A 13,184-nucleotide genomic window follows, 5' to 3' on the forward strand; every position below is an offset into this window, starting at 1 on the left:
CATGTGAAAGGGATCTAGGAGTCCAAGTAGACCACAAGTTGAACATGAGTCAACAATGTGATGAGGCAGCTAAAAAGGCCAATGCAATTTTAGGCTGCATCAATAAAAGTATAGTGTCTAGGTCAAGAGAAGCAATAGTGCCACTCTATTCTGCTTTGATCAGGTCCACCTGGAATATTGTGTCCCACAATTCAAAAGGCATTGAGAAACTGGAGCGTGTCCAAAGGAGGGCGACTAAAATGGTGAAGGGTCTGGAAACCATGTCCTATGAGGAATGACTTAGGGAGCTGGGCATGTTTAGCCTGGAGAAAAGAAGATTAAGTGGTGATATGATAGCCCTGTTTAAATATTTGAAGGGATGTCATATTGAGGAGGGAGCAAGCTTGTTTTCTGCTGCTCCAGAGATGGACCTGGAGCAATGGATCCAAGTTCCACGAAAAGAGATTCCACCTCAACATTAGGAGGAACTTCCTCACAGTAAGGGCTGTTCGATAGTGGAACAAACTCCCTCGGAGTGTAGTGGAGTCTCCTTCTTTGGAGGCCTTTAAGCAGAGGCTGGATGGCCATCTGTCGGGGATGCTTTAATTGAGAGTTCCTGCATGGCAGGGGGTTGGACTGGATGGCCCTTGTGGTCTCTTCCAACTCTACGATTCTATTATTCAATTCCAGACTGCTTTAACTGTCCTACTTCAGTGCTAGGGAATCATGGAAATTGTCCTTTTTTGCAGCACCAGAGCTCTCTGAGTGAGAAGGCTAAATGTCTCACAAAACTACAGTTCCCAGAGTAAGCTAGCATTGAGCCAGGGCAGTTAAAGCAGTCTCAAACTGGATTATTTCTGCAATGTGTTCTGGACCTTGGATTCTTTTTTTCATCCGGATACGGTTTATAAAGCATAGACAAACTTGGTATCCTTTTTGGTCTCTTGACAGGTGAGCCCAAAGTGTAAAACAGGAGGAAATGGTGACACTGGAGGAAGCAGAAGAGCCGGAATAGGAGGTAAGTTGTTCTAAGACAGGTATGTTAACATTTATGACAAGACAAGTGTATTTTATCAGGCTGGAGAAGTATAATAAGGGCAAAGAGAATAAAGCAGGCTTCTCTAACTTGGCATCTGCCAGGTGTTTTGAACTGCAGATCCCACTTGACCCAATAGGGAGGGATCATAAAAGTTGAAATCCATTTGGAAGCCATTGTGTTGTGGAAGAACACTGTATACATTGTTGACTGAGTCCATGGGTCTCCTTCATTCTGCACTTTGGCTTTCTTGTTTTGCGTTCCTGCATAAATCACCTCTGATCGAGGAGCTTTAAATGAATAGAATAGATCATGAGTCAACAACTTATCCTACCTCTCCCCCATGTATTGTGTGCTTTTCAGGAGGGCAATTCAATTGGGTGAGATGCACGGAGAAGTGGAGCTGTGAATCTTTTGGGCACACATGGAACATCACATTGCAGGGCTCTGTTTTACACAGTATAAAATAGAGAAGGAGAACCTGTAGCCCTTCATGTACTTTGAATACAGTTCCCACAATCCCTATCTTTTAGATCATGTTTTGTTGGGTTTATAAGAGCTGAAGTCTAACATCTGAAGGGCGACAGGTTCCCCATCCATGGTGTAAAATTACCTTTTATAAGCTAAGAAACTGTTAACTATAAAGCAATGAGTCTTTTGGTCTGATCTGTTGAGATTACAGTATTTTAAAAATAAAATCCTGCAATAGGGAGTTACCAAGGGAAAAATCCTAAATTTTAGGATTGATGAAAACCCAAAGGAGAATCCTGAACACTCAAAAGAGTTGGGACCAATTTTCATATCCAAAATGCAACCACAAAGTAACTGGAATCCACTTCTGGTTCTTAGTTCCTGGTTCTTTGGGACAGTTTTTGAGCATTATTTAGAGTAATAAGTAGGCTTGGGGGTGTTTTAAGGCAAAACTGTGATCCCATTTTGTGGCATAATCTGATTTCACACACACCCCAACCATGGGAGAGACTTGGGGTGCAAAAATGTGTACAACCAACATTTCCCCTGCCCTACATTTGTTTAGTGCTTCTTGTTCTTAATGACAAATGGCTTCAATCTAGGCACCCAAACTTTCCCAAGCCATTGGAGAGCCAGAAGGTGTATCCCATGCCCCATTACTGATGATGACATGCCTCCCAAGAAGGTTAGCACAGCCTAATGCAAAGAAGTATAGAGGAAGCATAACACATTGTGGCTGAGGCAAGACATGGCCAGGGGCAAGGGTGGACAAAATATGACCCATGGACCACACATATCCACTAGGGCAGGGGTAGGCAACCTGCGGCCCGCAGGCCGGATGCGGCCCGGCGAGGCCTTGGGACCGGCCCCAGCCCGGTCCTGCCGCCGATTGCTGCCGGGGCCTTTGGGGGGCAATTGTCTATAGAAGCCTCAGAAACATGCATTTATATTAATATTTTTTAAAAAATCAGCAAATTTTTTCGTGTGTCCTCCATTTTTTTTAAAAAAGAGTCTTCCATTTGAAATTTTTGTCCTACATTTGTCCTGGTTTATTTATATATTTAATTTTTTTAAAAAATTATTTATTTATTTTTTGGCTTCGGCCCCCCAGTTGTCTGAGGGACAGCAACCCGGCCCCCGGCTCAAAAAGGTTGCCTACCCCTGCACTAGGGCCATTTTCATGGGTAAAAACCTTTTTTTTTTTTTGGCCTCAAAATGTCCCCAAATGCCTTTTAGGGAAATGGAACTCATTGTGTCCCCGAGGCATTTTAATCTAATAAGAGGCCTTTTTCTAAAACAAGAAAACCAGAAGTGACTGGAAGTCACGTCTTGTTGCCAAAGAAGGCCTCTCCTGGGCCTTAACTGTCCTGAGGGGCAGAAACATGGCAAGAATGCACCTTCAGAGAGCATCTGAGGACATTTTGGTGTCGAAATGATTTCCTGTAGGGTGGTGGTGGTAATAGGTACAGCCCTTGAAGGTCACACCCCCTTGGAGGGAGGAGCAGCCTCTTAGTCTCCTTGCCTACCCCAGACTTGGGGAATGTACCAACTGATCAGCTATGTATTTTGTTATCTAGAACTGATAAAATTGTACCCCTGAAACATGTGGGGTTGCGTAGTGGCTTCTAGTTCAACCATTCATCAGAAGGCTGCATGGAAATTTCTTATAGTTTCATATGCATTCATACTTGCCAGCATTGGATTGGAAGTGGTGTCATTGCTAAATGTTCCCAGGTTTTCAAAATACAGGGCGGCAGCTGATAGCCTTTGTTTGTGCTTCCTATCAGTCACAGTGGAGAAAGCAGAACTGAAAGCAGTTTTGTGTGCTTCTCTTAGGCAGGGTGAGATAGTCATTCCATGAAAGTCATTTGGAGCCTATTAACAGGACAGCACACTGATAATGATATAGTTTATTATTAGATATAGGATCCACACATGTGGGATGTGTGTGTGTATGTGTCCTTGAAAAAGGCTTCAGTGAAGCCCTTTCTCTCCCACTTGACCAGCAGTCCTTGATCCTTAACCAATAGGAGTGACTATCATGCTGGTTCTCAACTGGGTGGGATGCTCAGAACATTGGGGGGAGGGCCTTCATTTGAATGAACAGGGCTATATTATTTATTTATTATTTATCCTTATCAGACCTTCTTTCTCCTCACTTTTCCACCCATGCCCTCCATTTTGGTAGTCAAGGTCTGCTGTCTCGGCCCAGAATTTTCTCTGCCCCATCCCAGATTCATCCCTTTTCACTTCCTGCCCCTCACTCCTGGAACCTCTTTCCCCCACGAACATGGCTCATCACTTCTTTAACCAATTTCAAAACTGAGTTGAAGACCACCCTGTTCAGGGAAGCATTCCCAGGAATTGCGTTACTATTGTTTGTTATTTGACGTTTTTGATTTGTTGCTTGCCTTACTTTATTGAACCCCTTCCTGTATTGTTATGTATTATTTATATGTATTATGCTATTATTTCTTAGAATGTACACCATGGGCAGGTTTACTTTTATGTATTTTATTGCTTGTATGTGCAGTGCTGTGTAAATCTACAGTCCTATATAAATAAAGCATAATAATAATAATAATAATAATAATAATAATAATAATAATAATATGTCTTCCAAGTAGAGAGCCAAGAATAAACAAAGTTTCACAGTTCCTTTTAGCAAATATTCCTTGAGATATCCTGACCCAAGAATTGTTTTGTTTTTCAATTACAGTTGGGATCAGAACTGCTCAGGGTGCACCTTTGGGTAAGTAGCACTTTCTCTTAGGACTTTTTCACACAAGGACCTATGTGCTTGCATCCAGAAAATGGTTAAAGTGCTGGCATCCCGGAAAAGCAAGCCAATTTGCTAATGGTTATCACATACAGGGCACAACACGGAGTTAAAAGCACATTAAAGTAGGTCCAATGCGAATTTGGGTATCAAACAGAGGAGGACAAATCCCCATTGTTAGCTTGGGAAATAGCTTTTATGCTCATGCTCCAAATTGTCATTTCCACAAGGGCCCCCACATGCTCCACAGAGGGAAGGGTGGAGAGGGAAGGGTGCCCCCCTCCCACCCTGTCATTGTCATCTTCCTGGCAGCGCAGATAGCATGCCGGGACTGCTTCCCCTGTCCCTGTGGATTCCCACCAAGTGCACGCTTTTTGTGCACCCCCCCTCGTGGTTTCACCCCTCCCAACTCAGAGATTGCTCTCTCAGGTTGCCTGTTCCCTGGCAGTGCAGACAGCACGTGAGGCCTGTTTGCCCTTGTCTCCCTGCGCTCTGCTGCCACTGAATGGGGGTGCTGAAAAAGCTGGGGCAATGGGGAAAGAGGAGGGGGGGAGTAGGAGTAGGATTCTGGGGAGTGGAGGAAGAGGAAAGGAAGCCTAATTTGGCCAGGCTCTGAGGCGGAGGAGGAGGAGAGGAGGCTTGCCTTGTATGAGGAGAGAAGGAGAAACAGTGGCGGTGGGCAGGAAAGGGAGCCGAACTGAGGGCTTGGGCTTGATTCCCTCAATGGTTGGGAGTGCCCAGGTTTTGGGTGGCTCTTCTGCCCTTAAAAGAAGAAGGGATGCAGGAAGGAAAAGCGCAGCAAAGGAGCATGGGAATTGTAGTTTGCTTGTAACGAAAGGAATCCAAGGCGATGTAGAGAAGCATTTCAGACCAAGGCAAATGTGAAATGACAGCAAATTCTCTGTGCAAAAGAATTTATAAATGTGCTGTTTTACCGAATTTGACTATTCCTGGGATGACTCGTGATATCATGTGGATTGCATTTGGATTGGCTCTGACATTGTTTGATATTCTCTTGTGAAATTACATTAAAGAGCATGGAGGTCTTGGATTCACCCTCAGATAACCTTCCAATTTTCATTGTGTGATAAAGTCCTTAGACAAACTCTGCTACACTTCACTGATATGGATTAGCACCATTTAAATCCTCACATTTTTTTTTAAAAAAACAACTCTTTATTCAATTGAGTTCAGACAGCAGATTGAAACCTGTTGGAACTACATCCTTCAATACTGAACATAAACACCAGTACCCTGCTCACCGCCAATCATCTACTGCTCCCAGTACCAGCAGATATCAGTCAGAAGGTGAGTAGCTAAAATGCTTGCAGTGGAATGGTGTCAGGCAAAGTGCTACTTTCAGTTCACTTATAAATCCTCATGTTAGGAAAAGGCCCAGTGTGTCAACATTGCTCTTCTCATTCTCTTGGTAGAGAAGTGGGAATTGTGCAGCACGGAGTTGAGGGGGGGTTCTCATGCAGCCCTTGGCACCACCCAAGATACCCCTAAGCTCTCCCCCTCCCATATTGTTAAAGTTTTGGCTGAAAACAAAAATTCCAGAGATTTTGTACATAAATTTTGTTCCCCCCACAGATACCCTAAACCTGCAAAACAATTGCTTCTGAAAATGACCTGACAGTTGCTTCCAGTCATGGTAAATAGTGGTGCCTACATAGGGTTGGGAGTTGCAAGAATGGCCATACATCTCCCAACACATGACTGCTCTCCCTCAAAGACAGTCTTTAAATCTCTGAGATGTCTTCTCATTTGTGCCAGCAACCAAATTCTTGTTAAAAACATAAGGACAGCCATGCTGGACCACACTAAAGGCTTCGTCAAGTCAGTGACAAACCAGATACCTCTGGGAAGCCTGAAAACAGAACATGAAAACAATATTCACCCCCCCCCCCCCCCCCGCTTATCCCCAGGATCAGTAAAAATGCTATTTTAATGGAATATAGCCACCAAGTCCAGTTGCCATTGATCTCTATCTATGAATTTGTCTACATTGTTTTATAGCCATTTAAGCTTGTGGTCATCACCACATCTTTAGGAAGCAAATTAACTGTGCATTGTGTAAATAAATTCTTTCTTTTGCCTGTCCTGGATCCCCAACATTCAGCTTTTATGGATGACCTTGGATTCTAACTTTATAAGAAGGAGAGGACTTTCCATCTGCATTCTGTAAAGCATGTTTATTTTGTTAAATATTTTATCATGTTTTCTAAATAAGGAAGCTCCAAATATTGTAACTATTCCTTACCTTTTTTCCAAGCAAGGAAGCCCCAAGCATTGCAACTATTATTTATAGGTGAATTGCTTCAATCCTCTGATCATTATTTATAGGCCAATTGCTCCAGTCTTTTCTTGGCATAGGATCAACAGATTCTTATACTTCAGTCAGGCTATTATCCCTGACCTCTTTGATTTCTTAGTTGTCATCCAGTGTGTACATGGAGCGGTGCCAAGATTCTTTAATGCCTCTTGAATGACAGAGTCCAGAAATCATAAAATGAGGGAGGCAAACTAGTTTTCTCTGTTTTCCTCCCTCTCCCCTTAGGATCTTTAGATTCTCTGATAGATGGACACACACCACGGAGTGTCAATGTCAGCTTTTCATTCAACCCAGAACGTCTTAAGCAAGCTAGACAGCATGTGGACAGAGCCATAAAGGTGAGGGATGTTGACTCAACTTACCTCAGTTTTTGAGCATTTGCCAAGGTGGTCAGCTCCTTCCCTGCAGTGCAAAGTGACTAATCCTTGTCGGATAATTCAAGTTTCCTAAGGCTTCAGCCTTTGTTTAAGGAACAAAATATTTAAATATTAAACAAATACAGTGGGGCCCCATTATCTGTGGACTTGCCATCTTTTATCTGATCTGTTAATTAGCCAGTTGAAATGTAGGCTGCCCATTCATATGTAGATTCAGAAAGGCAAGCCTCCATTGTCCCCAAAATGGCAGCTCGTGCACATGGCCGCACCACCATTAGGGACAGCCACAACTGTGGCAGTACATGCACACAGTTACACCACCATTAGGGACAACAAGATGCATGAAGCCCTGTTGTCTCTAATGGCAGTGAGACCGTGTTCACGCACTGCAATTGGTGACAACGGGGGCTTACCTGAAGTTCCATTGTCCCTAATGGTGGCATGGCCATGTGCAAGCACCACCATTGGGGACAACAGGATGTGAGGTCCCATGGATTTGGGTATTCGTGGGGGGATCCTAAATGGATCCCCTGCGGATACTGAGGTCCTACTGTATATTTAAATATATATACTAAAATAATCCAAGCTAAGCCTACTAGAGTTTAGCTTCCATTTGCAGAGAAAAACATGTCTCAGTCTGCTTCTGCTTCTCCAAGAACTAAAACTGTCTCAGAAAACAAACAAGACAGGTAGTTTACAATTAATGAAAAGTTTACTGATGACTTGGATCTACATATTCATGGGGAGCCTATATCTTAACTAGCTAATGAACAGATCAGGTAAAGGAAGAAAGCTTTATGTCTCACCATCTTTGGGAGGGAGATGTGTGGGAGGGAGATGGCAACCCAACAGGGAGAGAAAATCTCTCTTGTTAGTAACTTCCAAAAAGGAAGTGACCTTAATCACATAGTTTGTTTACTGGGTTACAAAAATTATTTATTGTCATGTAATTCAATTCTAGTAGTGAACAAATGGGAGGTTTTAAATGAGGTAAGATAGCTGAATTTTACATGCATGAAAATACTACGCTATCTAAAAATCTCACTTGCTCTAAATAGCAAAGAGGAAAGGAAGAGAGAACGATGAAATTTTCCAATGATCTTTCCATTCTTCTCTCTCTGGTCCCCAGCAAAGGAAGATCTTCATGGTGCATGGCCCTTACCCTGTGATCAGGAAACGACTGCTTGGCAGGGGCTGGGTGGAGAAAAAGTTTCCCAAGTTGCCGAAAGCGGCTGCAAAGCGGGAACGCAACCCTGATGGTGAACGTGATGAAGATGGTGATGACAGTGATGTGTATGATGGTAAGTCTTGCTGTATGAAGGAAAGGCAGGAGCACCAGCCTCTTGGGCTTCTCCTCCCCCTCCATCCTTCACCACGTAAGAACTTCCTCCTGCAAATAGCCCATGATCCAAATAAGGGGGATCCATCATCTAGCAGTGATGGGCTCGGGCCTTTGTTGTTGTTAACTGCTGTCAAGTTGACTTCGACTTATGGCGACTTCATGAATGAGATGCCTCCAAGTTACCCTGTCTTCAACAGCCCTGCTCAGATCTTGCAGACTCAGGGCTGTGGTTTCTTTGATTGAGTCTATCCTTCTGTAATGTAGTCTTCCTCTATTCCTACTGCCTTCTACTTTCCCAAGCATTGGTGTCTTTTCTAGTGAGCCATGCCTTCTTATGATGTGGCCAAAGTACAAAAATCTCACTTTAGTCATCTTGGCTTCTAGGGAGTGTTCAGATTGATTTGCTCTAGGACCCATTGATGTCTTTTTAGCAGTCCACAGTACTGTATCTATAGAACTCTTCTTCAGCACCACATTTAATTTTTAAAAATACCGGTATTATACAGTGGGCCTTTGGTATCCGCTGAGGTTTGATTCCAGGACCCTCTGTAGATACCAAAATATATGAATGCTCAAGTCCCATTAAATACAGTGACATAGTAAAATGGTGTCCTTCATATAAAATGGGAAAAGCAAGGTGGTTGGTTTTTTTTTGTTTTGTTTTGTTTTGTTTGTAATTTATATATTTTAAAAATATTTTCAAGCCATGAGTGCTTCAATGCATGGATAAAAAAATCTGTGGAGGACTGAGTGTGTTTATTCTATTATGCCACATATACAAACTAATATATTCCACCACCCCAATTTACAATACAATCAAAAATTGACTTTTTGCCCCCAAGCCAAGGACATACATATGAGAGTATAATATATTTCTTCAGTATTATTTAATAGGTATTTACACTTCTGCTTAAAGAAACTCCATACCAAATAAAACTACGTACAGTGGGCCCTTCCTATATACAGGGGATCCGTTCCGGAACCACCACCACCACCTCCTGTGTATGGGAAAAAAACCCTATGCTGGAATGCTATGGATTCCTATGGCAATGCGCTCCCATGTGCGGTGGCGCATGCCTACAGCACCCATGCCATTTTGTCCACTGGGGCTTGCTGCCCGCATGAGCTCAAGTCTGTGGATGGCAAGCCTGTGGACGGTGTGGGCAGACAATTTAAATGCCACAAGTGCAAATTTTAAGCTAGCAAAACTGTTTTAAAATGTATAAGTGAATGAGTAATTTTTTTCCTGGCATCTAAAGACACTAAAGGAAGATATCTGTTATATCTTCTTAGCTTGGACCCTGCTCTAAAGAAGACTACTCCTTTGCAGATGTCAGTCCTACTTCCCAAGGATTTAACAATCCGTTCTTGCTATAATTTTGATATAACGCTCTTTGGTGGAAATGGCATTATAAATAAATGTTCTTATTATTTTTTATTTTATTTTCTAAATTTTTTTTATTGAGAAAATTTAAATTTGTACAATAGATTGTATGATATATGAAATGCACATTCAAAAATTTCTTTCTCCCATCCCCCCTTTCCTGTTCCACTTATCCGTTATATTTTCCAATACCTAATCATTAAACCACCTCTTCTGGTTTCTTCCTCTCTTTCTACCTCTTTTTTTTCTTTCTCTTATCTCACTATCCTTTATGCTATTTTATTCTTTCAAAGACTATGTAATAATCTTAGATGTTTTCTATATATATATATATATATCATTCTATTAAACCACATTCCAATGATATATATCACATATCTTTTTACTTTTTTTTCCTGTTTAACCATCCTCTTTCCATCGTTTGTTACAATATTTAATAAAAGATTCACATCCTAAATCGTCTTCTTTTATTTCTTCCTCTCTCATTAATTTTGTCAGATTGTCCATTTCTATAACTTCCAGGATTTTAATTAGCCATTCGTCAATTTCTGGAGCCTTATTTTCTTTCCAATTTTTAGCTATTACTATTCTTGCTGTAGTAACAAGGTATAGTATATATTTAAGATATTTCCTTGCATTTATCTCTTCCACCATATTTAACAGGCATGCCTCTGGTTTCATCTCTATTTTGATTTGCAAGATTTCTTGAATAATCTTATGTACTCTAATCCAATATCTTTTAATTTGGGAGCATGTCCACCACATGTGATAAAATGTTCCAGGTTTCTCCTGACATCTCCACATATTTTCTTTCCTTTTATATATTTTAGCGTTTTGTAGGCAAAAGGTACCATCTATATAACATTTTGATAAAGTTTTCCTTAATATCTGTACGTAATGTGAATTTCAAATCTTTACCCCATGCCCTTTCCCAATTTATAAGTGGGATATTATGTTTTACATTTTTTTGCGCATTGTATCATATCATTTTTCATAGTTTCTGTTGCTTCCAATTGTAATTTCAAACATAATTTATATAGTTTTGATATTATCTTTTTTTCTTCCCCTTCAATAATCACATCTAGTTCTGTTTTAGAATTTGTTATACCTTCTTGTCTTGTATCTGTTAAGAATCTTCCTTTTAATTGTTGGTAGGGGAACCAGTTTATTTCCATTCCTTCCTGCCCCACTTCTTCCCTGCTTTTCATTTTTAATTTCCCATTTTCTCTTTTGATGATATCTTGATATCTTAACCATTCTTTTCCTTTTAATTTCTCCCTTCTTAGGAAAGCTTCCTGCGGTGATACCCAGTCTGGGATTTCCCTATATATTTTTCCCTTATATATTTTCCAAATTCATAAAATTGCCTTTCTGATAATGTGTTCATTGAATTGTTTGTTTTGTTCCAGTTTCCCATACCACAAAAATGCATGCCATCCAAAAATCAAATCAAAACCTTCCAAATCTAAAAAATAATAATTCATTTCTCAGGTATATCCATTCCCGCAACCACTCTAAACTACATGCATGATAATATATTTTCAGATCTGGCATTGATAAGCCCCCATTTTCTCTAATGTCGATTATTGCATTCCATTTTATCCTTGCCCTCCTCCCTGCCCATATAAATTTAGATAATTCTTTTTTCCATTTAGTAAATACCAAATCATTTAGTATAATTGGGAGATTCGGACATAGATACAATAGTTTAGGCAATATGTTCATTTTAAAAGTGCAATTTTCCCCATTAACGACAAATATAGTTTTTCCATTTTTTTTTCACTTCTTGCTGTATTGGTTTATAGTTGTTGTCAAAAAGATTGGAAGTTTTTTTTGGTTAGGTTAATACCAAGGTATTTTCTTTACTTTTTTAAATTTGTATTCCACTTATTTCTTGAAGTGTCTTTTGTTTTTCTTTTGTCATATTTAATGTTAAAAGCGCTGATTTACTTTTGTTTATCTTAAACCCTGCACATTGACCAAATTCATTTATAACTTCCAATGTCTTAGGCACCCCTTTCAGTGGGTCTTCAATGATTATTTTTTTATTTTCTTATATCCCGCTTTTCTCCCAATATAGGGACTCAAGGCGGCAATGTTGTTGTTGTTGTTGTTGTTGTTGTTATGTGGTGTTTGGAGGAGTAGGGTGTTGGATGATGGTCTTAGTGTGTGGACTGGTGAGTATGGGTGAAGGAACTCCTTCAGTTACTTTGTCCCAAACCATACAGGTCATGTTGTGCATTCTGTGGTGCTTAACATTGATTATTGTACTGTCCTTCACTGCCTGCTTCATGTTTTCCACTTCTTCCTTCCACAGATGAGGAAGAAGAAGAGGATTATGAACAGGATGATGACACTGATGGTACCTCTAGCCTCATGGTTAGTTTGGTGTGACAGAGTAATGTACCCTTTAAATGCTTAGTTTTACTTTTAGAATTTTATTCTGTCCTTACTCCAAGGAACAAAAGCAGTGTATAACCCCTCATCTCCTGGCAGTTTGATTTTCACAACTGTCTTTTGCGTACTATGCTTTCACACTGTTTGCTATCCTTCTTTTCACTGGCAGTCAAGGTTGGTTCGCAACCAGACCCCCTACTTCATCTGGACCAACAGGCGTGATGTTATTGATTGCCGCTTTCTGCGCAAGGAACAGATGATGAATCATTTTGCAAAGGCAGGCACCTTTACCACCAAGGTGGGCGAATCCAGTTCCATAAACACACAGATCACATTGGTCAAGCATGTATGACATTAGGAGTAGGGGAAATTAATATGAATACAACATTTGAGCAAAATGGTATGTGTGCAAGTGAGTAGTGGGGGAATAAGGAAATCTAAATACTTCAAACGTCTGCTTTCTTTCTCAGGTAGGACTGTGTCTTAATCTGCGCAACCTGCCATGGTTTGACCAAGCTGATGCCGATACCTTTTTCCCACGGTGCTACCGTCTTGGAGCTTCAGATGAAAAACATGCCTTTATTGGTGAGAACTATTCACAAAGTTCTGCTTTGAGAAGGAGGAAGGAGAAAGAAGGTCCTTTATAACAGAATGGGATTCTGATTTTTTTCTGCTTTCAGGGTGAGAGATGCCTTTTCCCAGCAGATTGCCATGTGTGAGGCATGTTTTCTATGCCTGGAACAAGTTAGTGTGTTGATACTAAATAAGTGTTGTGAACGTGTCTTCTATGTAGTCATGATAAGCCCCAAGGCCCAACTGTTCTCAGAGAATTCTACAGTATAGCAAAGCTAATAGGCTCTTTAACAAATTTATTTCCTCAAATATGTTCACATGTCTACTGGAAAACAGTGGAACTCTTGTGCCAAGCTTGTTTCTTTGATCAACCATTCAGCTTCTGTTGAATCTTGCCCTGAATAAAATGGCCTCCTGATATCCTCTTGAAGGGAAATCCTGGCAATGCAAGGCATGATCCTTGAGTCTGGTGTGAACAATCCGGATGACATCTGGCCCATTCAACACCAAA

At 40.8% G+C, this 13,184-nt stretch overlaps 1 protein-coding gene across 8 annotated transcripts in view; it reads left to right on the top strand.

Moving 5' to 3' along the window:
* Positions 1-13,184, top strand: part of TTLL3 (tubulin tyrosine ligase like 3) — a 53,614-nt gene that overhangs the window by 15,040 nt on the left and 25,390 nt on the right. For 4 of the 8 annotated variants that reach the window (XM_042448943.1, XM_042448942.1, XM_042448941.1 and 1 more), the window contains exons 3-10: positions 931-997; positions 4,206-4,238; positions 5,460-5,573; positions 6,826-6,938; positions 8,107-8,278; positions 12,021-12,082; positions 12,270-12,398; positions 12,571-12,685. In XM_042448943.1, coding sequence (XP_042304877.1) covers positions 931-997; positions 4,206-4,238; positions 5,460-5,573; positions 6,826-6,938; positions 8,107-8,278; positions 12,021-12,082; positions 12,270-12,398; positions 12,571-12,685 — 805 coding nt within the window. Of the gene's footprint in view, positions 1-927; positions 998-4,205; positions 4,239-5,459; positions 5,574-6,825; positions 6,939-8,106; positions 8,279-12,020; positions 12,083-12,269; positions 12,399-12,570; positions 12,686-13,184 lie in introns of all 8 variants that reach the window. The other 4 variants (XM_042448945.1, XM_042448940.1, XM_042448947.1 and 1 more) reach the window with 3 other exon arrangements.

The sequence above is a fragment of the Sceloporus undulatus genome, chromosome 2, assembly GCF_019175285.1.
Source record: "Sceloporus undulatus isolate JIND9_A2432 ecotype Alabama chromosome 2, SceUnd_v1.1, whole genome shotgun sequence".
Taxonomy (NCBI): Eukaryota; Metazoa; Chordata; class Lepidosauria; order Squamata; family Phrynosomatidae; genus Sceloporus; species Sceloporus undulatus.